Genomic DNA, 12,048 nt, shown 5'->3' with positions numbered 1-12,048 from the left:
TTGGACTCTTGTATGATGCCACCAAATTGAAAAGTTTGCAATGGCTTGAATCATCTCTGTGCTTCCTAGGAGCATCTAGTGCTGACCAGTCAGGTGTGCCACCTCCAGCCCCACTCCACTGGGCCTTACACCCTCTTCATTCCTTTCCCCATGAGGCAAGCAAACACTGTCATGACCATTTTGGGGTTCACTTCAACCAGGTCTTCTGGAAGGGCATACACTCTTGCTCCAATTTTTCGGGCCATAGAGATGGCATACCTAAAAGGGAGGAAACAAGAAGAATGAGAAGAGCCAGAGCAGCAAAGTATGAAGGGACCCTCAGGATATTGGTATAACCATTCTATACCGTACACTGCTGCAAACTGTGTATAACACAAAGCCCACTCCTGGTATGGTTAGAGCTGGTCACTGACATCCTCTCACTTTTTAATATATATATATATATTTAATATATTTTATTGATGTTTTTACAGAGAGGAAGGGAGAGGGATAGAGAGCCAGAAACATGGATGAGAGAGAAACATCGACCAGCTGCCTCCTGCACACCCCCCACTGGGGATGTGCCCACAACCAACGTACATGCCCCTGACCGGAATCGAACCGGGACCCTTCAGTTCGCAGACTGACGCTCTATCCACTGAGCCAAACCAGTTTCGGCTCCTCTCACTTTTATAGGAAAATCTTGGCTTGATAAAACTCCTGATTCCATCAGACTTGCTGTCTAGCATACCACATGTATTACTTGTCCTTAGATATTTTCCTAGCTCCTGTCACTTTTGATGCTTTCATCATGAGTATTTTCTTGGGCTATATAGCAGCAGAAAAAAAGTCATCAAACTGGAGAAGAATGTGTGCTAGGAAAAGTGAGCAGACTATATTTCAACTATAAAAGTTTACAGACTATATTTCAATACTTTGACCTTACAAATCAATTATTTTATTCCTTGTTCCATTTCAGTTCTTGTGCACATATAAATGTATTTATTTATGTTGCTATAACATTAGAATAGCCAGAGTTTTATATTATACATTTTCCATATAAAATGATCATAGCTGCATCAGAACATTTTTGCTCTATTTATAGCTATAGGAAGATAATTAGCTGTAATCTATTTTCAAATGAGCCTACATTACTACCTGTCACTTCTTTCATTCACTTTGTTTATTATCTAGTAACTTCTTACAATGACTACTACAGAGATTCTCCATTATTCCCAAGGTCCCATCACTCCTCCTGTTCCCCTAAAATAACTTTATTCTTACTTTATGGATCAATTAAATTAAGAGTACCAGGCTGGGGTAGTCCCCATTCTTCTTGTACATCTCTCAATCAATTCCTTTATATTAATTACTAGAGGCCCGGTGCACAAAATTTGTGCATGGGGGGGGGGTGGTCCCTCAGCCCAGCCTGCACCCTCTCCAATCTGGAACTGCTGGCTCCCAACTGCTCGCATGCCTGCCTTCCTGATTGCCCCTAACTGCTTCTGCCTGCCAGCCTGATCACCCCCTAACCACTCCCCTGCCAGCCTGATTGATGCCTAACTGCTCCCCTGCCAGCCTGTTTGCCCCTAACTGCCCTCCCCTGCAGGCCTGGTCCCCCCCAACTGCTCTCCCCTGCAGGCCTGGGTCTCTCCCAACTGCCCTTCCCTGCAGGCTCGGTCACCCCCAACTTCCCTCCTCTACCGGCCTGGTCACCCCTAACTGCCCTCCCCTGCAGGCTTGATTGCTCCCAACTGCCCTCCCTTGCAGGCCTGGTCCCTCCCAACTGCCCTCCCCTGCTGGCCATCTTGTGGTGGCCATCTTGTGTCCACATGGGGGCAGGATCTTTGACCACATAGGGGCAGCCATCTTGTGTGTTGGAGTGACAGTCAACTTGCATATTATTATTTTATTAGACTAGAGGCCCGGTGCACGAAATTCGTGCATGGGGGGGGGGGTGTCCCTCAGCCAAGCCTGCACCCTCTCCAATCTGGGATAGCCCTCTCACAATCCAGGACTGCTGGCTCCCAACTGCTCGCATGCCTGCCTTCCTGATTGCCCCTAACCGCTTCTGCCTGCCAGCCTGATCACCCCCTAACCACTCAGCTGCCAGCCTGATTGATGCCTAACTGCTCCCCTGGCAGCCTGTTTGACCCCAACTTCCCTCCTCTGCTAGCCTGGTCACCCCTAACTGCCCTCCCCTGCAGGGTTGATTGCCTCCAACTGCCCTCCCTTGCAGGCCTGGTGCCTCCCAACTGCCCTCCCCTGCTGGCCATCTTGTGGTGGCCATCTTGTGTCCACATGGGGGCAGGGTCTTTGACCACATGGGGGCAGCCATATTGTGTGTTGGAGTGATGGTCAATCTGCATATTACTCTTTTATTAGATAGGATAGGATAGAGGCCTGGTGCATGGGTGGGGGCCAGCTGGTTTGCCCTGAAGGGTGTCCCAGATCAGGGTGGGGGTTCCCTTGGGGCATGGGGTGGCCTGGGAGAGGGGCCTGTGGTGGTTTGCAGGCCATCCACGCTCCCCGGCAACCCAAGTGAAGGCCCTGGGATCTGGGATTTATTTATCTTCTATAATTGAAACTTTGTAGCCTGGAGCGGAGCCAAGCCTCCTGCTCGCTCCATGGCCACAGCCATTTTTATTGGGATTTATTTATCTTCTACAATTGAAACTTTGTAGCCTTGAGTGGAGGCCTGGGCCTGCCGGGGTGTGTTGAAAGCTGGCTTTCTCCATCACCAGGGAAACCCAAGCCTCCTGCTCACTCCATGGCTGCAGCCATCTTGGTTGTATTAATTTGCATACTCGCTCCTGATGGGCTGGTGGGCGTGACTTGTGGGTGTAGCCGAGTGTTGGTTAATTTGCATATTACTCTTTTATTAGATAGGACTAATGAAATAAAATGTATCTTCCATTATAAAATATAAAGAAAAAGTAGAGCTTCAAAAATCATGCATAACCTTGCCACCATATCATTTTTAAGATTTTTTAATAATTCCTTTTACCCATTTTAAAAGTAATTTTGTATCTTGCTCTTATAGGATAGTGCTTAGGAGCCTGGGCCTTGAAGTCAGACTTTGAATCTTCGCAGAACACTTACTAATTGTAAAATTTTGTGCAAGTTCCTTAAACCTAATCATATCCATCTTGAACATCTAGACTCAAGTTCTTTGTGACGTAAAAAAAAAAATTCTGGGTCTTCATACATGTTCTTCTTTTTACTTGGAGTGTTTTCTTATCTCCTTCCCTGTCTAGGTCCTTCTTACTTGTCCTTTTAATCCATCTCAGCATTGATGTCATTTGCTCTGCAGAGCTCCCATTTCTTTTCTGTCTCCTTGATAGCACCCTGTACTCCCACTTCCATACCACCCATCACACTGTGTTGTAATTGCCATTTAATTATTTATCTTCTCTTCATTATATTGTGCTAAACATCAGCATACCAGAGACACAGGTCCCCACTTCCCCAAATTGGGATCAGAGAGGACACTGTTGGGATTGAATTGTGTCCCTCAAAAAGGGTATGTAAAAGCCCTCTCCTCTAGGACCTCCGATTCCTACCTCATTTGGTAATAAGGTTTTTAAAGATGCAATCAGTTAAGATGAGGTCACGCTGGAGTAATGTGGGACCCTAATCCAATATGACTTGGTTTCTTTATAAGAACAGTGGAAGAGACACAATACACACACAGAGGGAAGACATCCATGTGAAGTCACAGACACAAGGAATAAGGCCATGTGAAGATGGGGGCAGAGATTGGAGTGATACATCTGCAAGCCAAGGCTTGCTGGCCAAGGCCAGAAGGCAGGAGAGGGGTATGGAACAGGTTCTCCCTCACAGCCCTTGGAAGGAGCCAATACTGCTGACACTTGATCTTGGACATGTACCCTCTACCCTGTGAGAGAACAAATTTCTTTGAAGTCACCTTGCTTGTGGTATTTTGCTATGGCAGCCCTCAGAAAGTAATACAAGCTACTCCGAGAAAGGCGCTTCTCTAGAGTAGAGGACAGCAAACTTCCCACAAAGGACCAGATAGTAAATATTTCAGACTTTGTGGGCTTTGCCACAACTAGTCAACTCTGCCATTGCAGCAGGGAAGCAGCTATAAAAATATGGATAAATAAGCACAGCTGTGTTTCAATAAAACTTTATAAAAGCAGATGACAGGCCAAATTTGGCTCACAGACTATATAGTTGTCTGCTGACCCCCCCCCTCTATGTGGTAAAGCAAATGGCAGTTGCTTCCAAGCTAGAGAAGGCTCTGATCTTGAATCTCACCCCCTGCCATTTGTATACATGGATTTTCACAAAAAGGGTGTTTGTGTTCAGGCCTGCCATATATGAACTAAATAAAGTGTCCTATAATTATGATTAGAAAATTGGTTTTATGAAAATATAAGCTTGCTTATCAATCGGAAGAATACACTTGCTTTTTGTCTTACTCTCTGTAATCCCAGGAGACTTAAAACTACTACTGCACAATATCTAAAACACTGATGACGGGACACAACAAGCACAAGAAGAAAAAGCATCAGTAGTGAAACGAAAGTGTTTGCACAAAGGCACAAACAATAGACTTTATAGGTATCCAGTTGCCAGTTGGATCCTTCTCTCTCTGACCTCAGGTCTATTTACGTACTTTGCATTGTTGAGTTTCTCTTCATCGTTCAGGTTCTCTGTCTTCAGAAGGTCATAGTTAATGGAACCTGGTTGAATGGCATCAATGAGATCCAGAACGGGCAAACTTGTACTGATCTTCGGGTCCTGCACACAGAGAACGGTGGGTTTTATCAGTATGCTCCCAGGTTACTTCTATTTCGTTCAAGGGAAGTAGGTAGTTCTTTCCTCTCAAATATGAAATATATACAGCCTCGTCTGAAAATGCAACAGTGTTGCACATTAATTGTAGTTTCAAATCAACTGTAGTTTCTGTAGAGGCATCAGTAACTTCCTAAGTAGCTCAATAAGCAGAGGAAACCCATTGTCTGCCAACAGGCAGGGAGCTATTCTCAAACAGCGTGTGAATGAAAATAAGCACAACTAGAGAAAAGCAGAGAGGTTGAAATGTTTAATGTAACTACTGGTATGAACAAAGGAAGGAAAGATTTGATTAAAAAAAAAAAAACACATCAAGAAGGAGAGACCAAAGATGCTAGGAGAAACCTGCTTCATTTTGGGGGATATCCCAGAGGTGATGGGCAGGGATAGTGACAAGGCTCAATTGGACAGGAGTTTCAGTAGATGCTCATTTCTTGGAGCCCTCAAGGAAAGAAAAGAGTCCATAGGTCCAGGGAGACAGTGTTGGCAATTATGTAATTAAATGAAATGACAGTAACTAATCTTTGTTGGTGTCTCACAGTTTGTTTAGCACTTTTTTTTTTTTTTTTTACAATTGTAGGTTGAATTTTCTTTTCTTCACACAATAATTCTTTTTTTTCCTCTTTTTTTATAGAATTTATTGGGGTGACATTGGTTAATAAAATTATATAGGTTTCAAGTGTACAATTCTACAATACATCATCTGTATTGTATTGTGTGTTTACCACCCCAAGTCAAGTCTTCGTCCATCACCATTTATTCCCCTTTGCTTTCTTCTACCTCCACTACCCGTCTTTCCCTCTGGTAATCACCATCATGTTGTCTGTGTCTATGAATTAAAAAAAATTTTTTTTTGCTTAACCTTTTCACCTTTTAAAATAAATTTTCTCACTTGGCACCACAGATGTAGGCACCTGAATTTAATTTACAGTGAGTAAGGGAAGTTTCTGAGGTTAAGTAACTTGCTGATAAGTGGTGGAGCTGGGATTTGAACCCAGATATTCTGACTCAAAAACCAGGTCTCTTTCTTTATCATTTGTAAACATTTTGATGGTCACACATGGAGCTGTAAATGTTCCCCTAAGGTGTGAACTACACAAAACTCTGCACCATCTGTTCTCTCTCCTAGAGATCTGTGAGCGCAGACAAGGAGAGGCAACTGTTTACCTCTATCCAAGCATAGTCAAGTCCAAACACTTCATACTTCAAGGGTCCAAATCAGAATCAATTCTAAGCAAGAAACAAGGCATAGGACACCTACAAGATCTCTAGCATTGGTCCTCTATATATGTAGAATAATATTCTTAAAAATAGAGTAGGTCCATTTTTATTTACCCCTGGATAACATAAAAACTAACACAAAATTAAAATCAATATATAATCATAATCTAATTTCTGGTGAAGAAGCGCCAGGGGAGCAAAATACAGAGATTTGAGTTTTACCTTCTTTCCTTTCCTACTTCCTGCCCACAATCTTGTGAAAGTGCTGACAGAGAAATGGTCTGCAACTGGCAACACTCATAGATGAGGAGGGGACAAGGAATAATTTCCACAATGGTTACTCAACTGTGAGTTGTGTTCTTTTTTTTTTTAAAGGGTTTCACTTAAAAAGCAATCTGGGGTTAATTTGACATTTTCCTTTTATAGTCCTTTTTACTTAACTCTGAAATGACTTAGTGAGAGGACAGGAGAAAGTTAGCCCAGAGAGAAACAAGGAACAAATAATTGTAAAACATTCCCGAGAGCAAAACCCCGTGAGAACATCACAGGGGAGGGCGTAATGGACTTCAGGGGCAGCTGTTTACAGAGAGATGCACCCTTGGGTTATTTAACCAGTCACTTCACCGTAATGGTTAAGTGACGTATAGATACACTCTGCTTTGCAACCTCACCCACAGGTAAAAGACACTTTCTCCTCACTGATGGACCCTCACCTGCAATCACTAGCACTAATCTCAGGAGTTACTTGAGTTCCAGTTTCCTCACTTATAATATGAGAAAAACCATAAAGCTGACTTCACAATGTCTGTGAAGATGAAATGAGACATTAAAAACAAGGAGCCCTGGTACTCAGAGACATTCCATATGGGGCCTGCCCTTCTCCTTTGCTCTTCTCCACCACCTTTCCAACTATCTTTCTGTCACCAGCCTCCATACCTCCGCTCAGCAATCCAAACTGAACGGTAAGGTGGAGAGGGGATAGAGGGACTGCCGTGTGTGATGAACGCACTGGGACTGGGCACTCCTGGTACAGCCCAACTTTTCTGCCCTTTCTGGTGGGAGGAGATTTTACTTTTTTTCTTTATTTTGAAGCAGAGGATTGATATCATGATCAATTGCCTCACTGAACCTGTTAATGCAACTCAAAAGTGGTCCTTTCTCCAAACATTGACCTTTAAACCAGAAAAATGTAGATAAGATGGCACAGATATTATAATATGGATCAAGTGCACAGGTCCCTTGAGGAAGGATCCAGTTAATGTATAAAACATGAGCTAAGAAATTTAATAAAAGATAATGCTATTATTAATAAAAATGGGAATTGGATACAAGTACACAACTGCTTTTCTCTCAGAAAATACTGCATGGGAGATCTTTTAGCATTTTATATTTCACCATCATAATGTTAACAATCTGAATCATGGAGCTGTGCACATTTTAAGAATATTATCAAAACATGGTCTCACTCATATGTGGAATCTAATGAACAACATGAACTGATGAACAAAAATAGACTCAGAGACATAGAAGCATCGACAGACTGTCAAACCTCAGAGGAAAGGCAGGGGAGGCCATGTGGGGAGAGATCAACCAATGAACTCATATGCATCTATGCATAATCCATGGACACAGACAATAGGATGGTGAAGACCTGGGGTGGGGTGGGTGCGAGGTGGGAGAGGTCAATGAGAGAAAAAGGGGACATATGTAATACTTTCAACAATAAAGGTTAAAAAATATTATCATACAAGAACAAAACCTAAAATGTATGTAACAATGATTGGTTTTTAAAATTAATTATTACAGGAGAAAGTGACAAGAAATTTGTCAATGAAATAGTGATGAACAGCAAAACAATAAGGGGTCATTCTGCAAAACCAAAATTGGAGGGGAACCTGAACTACCTCACACTGAAGTTCACGTTAAAACAGATTGAAAACAATAATGATAAGCACGGAGCTCAGGTGGTCACGCGCAGTAGACTAAGAATTTTACCTTGAAACTAGAGATGGATGAATGTTTCCCTGCTTCCTTCAATGTTTCGTTTACCCAGTTGACAATAATGTCATCATTGACCTTCTGTCCACCTCCAATTTCTTCCAGAATACTCAGTGTGTACCTGAAAAAAAATCAAGAATGATTTTTTTGGAAAAAAAAAGTTGCTAAATATTTCGATATCACGGAAAGTAGCTAAGGTAGAAAATATTCTTTTCTTTCTAGGTATGTCACAAAAGATAGCCTGGACACTGTTACATTAGTGAGGGATTGGGGGGCGGGGGAGGAACTTATGTATAAGTTCCTTTTAGGATAAAATATATACATACATATTAGTTCTTTTTAGGATAACTTAAAATATAGCTTTATGGTTGTTAGAATGAGATGCAGAGCAAATACCTCCTAAGCACTGTCATTACTTCTTGGGTCGGAAGAGAAGGCAGATGAGAAGAGAAGCAAGGAAAGGGAAATGGTGCAAAAGACCTGAACCAGTAATGCTTTTCTTTAAAGGAACCATAAACAATGAAGGAAAAAGTCAATGAAAAAGGCCCAAGTAGCCAACACATTAAATATATAAATGTAAAAGAATTTCCTTCTTATATCATAGAACAGAAATATTAGGAATACCTCACAGTGAAGGTCACTTTAAAGTAGAAACCAAAGTTAATCTCCAGTCTGAGAGTAAGAATCACCTTAGATAGTGTTATAAGAATTGGTTTTGTTTGTGAAACTTATTAGGAAGCTTCAAAGCTCTTAACATTTCATGGAACAGATAAGACTCACCATTCCCTAAGGCAACTCCCTCTGAAAGGTGAAATACACAGAAGCCAAGCAATTGAGCAGATTTGTTGGCCTAAAGGTTCAGGCTTGCAGGAGAGGGTCAAATTACCCATGTAAAACCTTCAGGACGAGGGTTTCAGTGTGTACTGTTCACTCTGAAACTCAAGTATCCTGCCATTGAGTCTTGTCTGGAAGGAGGGCCTACTCAAATGAGGTCACCCTCCAGTTGGTTGACTAGGATTGTGTACATAATCCATCGGGTGTACTTTCCCAATTACTGATTCTATGGAAAACACAATTCTTCCACAATTTTCCACATGGCTTTCAAATTTAATCTCTGAAAGAGGAGTGATGCCCTGCTTCCTCCAGGTTACAGCATCTTTCCATCATTGGAGCTGAGAGGAAAAGGGCTCCTGCAATTATATACAGGCAGGGCAAAAATAGGTGTATATTTGTGAGTATGTGAAATACAGAGTTTGTTCTTGTATTATTATTATTATTATTATTATTATTATTATTATTTTCCAAAGAAATAACTGTAAACCTACTTTTGCTCCACCGTGTGTGTGTGTGTGTGTGTGTGTGTGTGTGTGATTATGTTTACCAATCTGGCATCAAAGTCATCTCAATTATACCTCTTCAAACTCCCTCAAATCAACTGGCTCCTCTTCATTCTGCTTCTCCTCATAGAACTTTCCTTCTAATGTACAGTTCTGGTCATTTCATTTAAAGTGACCCTCCATGGCCCAAAGAATACAGGTCAAATTCCTTAGAATGGCACATGAGGTCCTTCATAATTTGGCCTTGGCATCTCTTTTCAATGCATCTCTTATTTCTTATTCCCTCCTCCCTTCTTGGCCTTATTCTCAAGCCCCCTAAAAACACACTCACGTTTTAATCTCACAGAACCATCAGCAGCTCCCCGACCAAACCATGCATCCTTCTGACTCTCTGATTCAGCTTTGTTCTCTGGGAAGGGATTTCTAATTCTTTGAATAATTTTTCAGTGAAGCATTTACTTGTTTCCCAGAACTTCTGATGAAGTTGATGTGCTTGTCTCTGCCTACCATGTCATCTCAGACAAAATCCATAACCTTGTTCATCATATTGTTTTCAGGGGTTAGCAGAGTGCCTAGTACATACTGAGCATCTAGTATATGGAGGAGTGAAGTAGTGGGTGAAATAAATAGAATGGTTTCTCCCGTAGAAAGCAAGAAGAAAGTCAAGATGGGTAATATTTAATGTGGACCCAGAGATGGGACCAAAATGCAAAAGACTAAAGAAGATAAATGGAGTAAGTCTCAGGTAGATTTTTAAAATATCCCTATTTTAGAAAAAGGCCCCAGTTTTGATCTGTTTATAATAATGCTGCTTTATGGCAACATTGGCTTCTTGTCTACACTAATAAAAGAGAAAGATGCAAATTGACTGTACCTTTGCAACACCCACCAGCCAATCAGGAGTGAGTATGCAAATTAATCCAACAAATATGGTGGGTTAATTTGCATATGCAGGTGCCAAGCGGCCAGGGGCGGGACGCTTGCATTGTTGCCATGGTGATGACACAGGCATTCTGCACTGCCCCAGCCGCTCAGGGCCTCTGGGCAGTGTGGGAAGATGGAAAGGTGGCTCCGGGCCGGAGCAAAGGCAGAAAGGTGGCTCCGGCCAGAGTGAAGGTGGTGCCAGCAGCCAGGGGAAGGAAGGCCCATTCTTGCACAAATCTTCGTGCATCGGGCCTCTAGGTTCTTAATAATTATCATGTGTATTAAGTTATTATCATCAACCATAACATTCAAGCATTTCTTCCTAGTAAAGTCATTGAGGATGGTATGTTAGTGCTTGCTTCCTTAGGTCATGTCTATGTATAGTTTGATGAAAATAAAGTTCAATCTAGCAGCTTCACTCATCTCAGGACTGAATTCTCACTTCTCTTTGTCAAGAGCCCCAGCCTGTTTTATTGACGCTCTCACATGGATAGAAGCAGTGCTTTTAACCTACTTCTTGAGCTAGGGAAGCAAATGGCACAGAGGAGAAGCTCACCTTTACACAAATGTCTATCCATGAAAATATTTTCAAAAAAAGCCACTAAAGAACAGGGAAGTTTAAAAAGATGCAGAAAACCATGGCGGCAGCTCACTGCATTCAGGTGTCTGAGAATGGCCCTCATAGTGGCACAGAGCTCTGGTGAACACAAAGTTGGCTTTCTGCCACCTCCCGGGAGATGCAGAGGTTTAAAATGGTAGTGAGGACAGTGGTAAAAACAAAGGGAAGGAGGGATACAATTAAGTTGGAGCTTCAACTCTAAGCACTAAATGTAGATACAAAATTTAAAACAGAAATCAATTTGTCCTACGTCTACCTATGATTTTCCTTGTGAAATACTCTATATCATCAAATATGTTTTGGGGCAACTGTGCTATTATTAATAGTTCTCTCCAGACAAGATCCCAGTACCATAGGTGTTTGAAAACTGTGCTGTGCTGAAAAGTCCTCCTCTGTCAAAATGAACTGGCACCAGGAACCCCAGCTTCAGCCAGGGTCTCAGTCAACCACAGAGGATTGGAGAGGTGTGTGCGTGTGGGCCTCCATGAGCTGCAGCCATTACTTGTTTGTTTTCCTGCCTTCCAACACTTGCTTTATTTATTTAACTTTTGAACCAGAAGGACAAACCTTTGTGTTTTGTTTTTCAAGGACCTATGCCAAACTCACTGTCCCAGACTGTTTGATCTGGGGAGAATCCTTTCATTTACCTGCCTCAGACTTTCCATTCATTTGCTGGAGTCTAACTGGCAGCCTACTTCTTTCAGGCTTTTGTCCCCAAATTCATACACACACTATTTGCCAGCTTTGCACCTTGAGGACTATTTTCAGGTTCCTAAAAGGGAAAGGTTTAAACATACATCTCTCATTTGTTCTTAGGGAAAAAAAAGGCATGCCCTTTATTGCCCAGATCAATGACCTTAGCACATCTGTGCAATCCAATGAAATAAATTCCAGCTAAAATTGCCTCTAATAGGTCTGTTAATGTGTAGGACATAGAGAAATAAATTTCTTCTGGTGGCATTTACATAATTATTAGTCATTTCGCCTTCAACAGTAATGTATTTCTCTCTCCACTTTCTTACATGCACAATTCTTGTATAGTAAACACACTCATGAGAAATGTGACATTAACCAGGTGGCAACAGTGGCAGTAGCAGACTAGACCTTGATATATATATATATATATACACCAGCCATAAAGTATGACTT

General features: G+C 41.9%; 1 protein-coding gene across 4 annotated transcripts in view; it reads right to left on the bottom strand.

Moving 5' to 3' along the window:
• Window positions 1–12,048, bottom strand: part of LCP1 (lymphocyte cytosolic protein 1) — a 69,420-nt gene that overhangs the window by 1,602 nt on the left and 55,770 nt on the right. For all 4 annotated transcript variants that reach the window (XM_008152057.3, XM_028161330.2, XM_054719760.1 and 1 more), the window contains 3 exons: window positions 8,017–8,140; window positions 4,622–4,746; window positions 1–258 (listed from right to left, as the gene is read on the bottom strand). The exon at window positions 1–258 is cut by the window's left edge and continues 1,602 nt beyond it. In XM_008152057.3, coding sequence (XP_008150279.1) covers window positions 126–258; window positions 4,622–4,746; window positions 8,017–8,140 — 382 coding nt within the window. In that variant the 3' untranslated portion in view covers window positions 1–125. The remainder of the gene's footprint in view (window positions 259–4,621; window positions 4,747–8,016; window positions 8,141–12,048) is intronic.

Source organism: Eptesicus fuscus, chromosome 8 (genome assembly GCF_027574615.1).
Source record: "Eptesicus fuscus isolate TK198812 chromosome 8, DD_ASM_mEF_20220401, whole genome shotgun sequence".
Lineage (NCBI taxonomy): Eukaryota > Metazoa > Chordata > Mammalia > Chiroptera > Vespertilionidae > Eptesicus > Eptesicus fuscus.
Note: the sequence above shows the minus strand (reverse complement) of the source record. Positions and strands in the feature narration are given on the sequence as shown.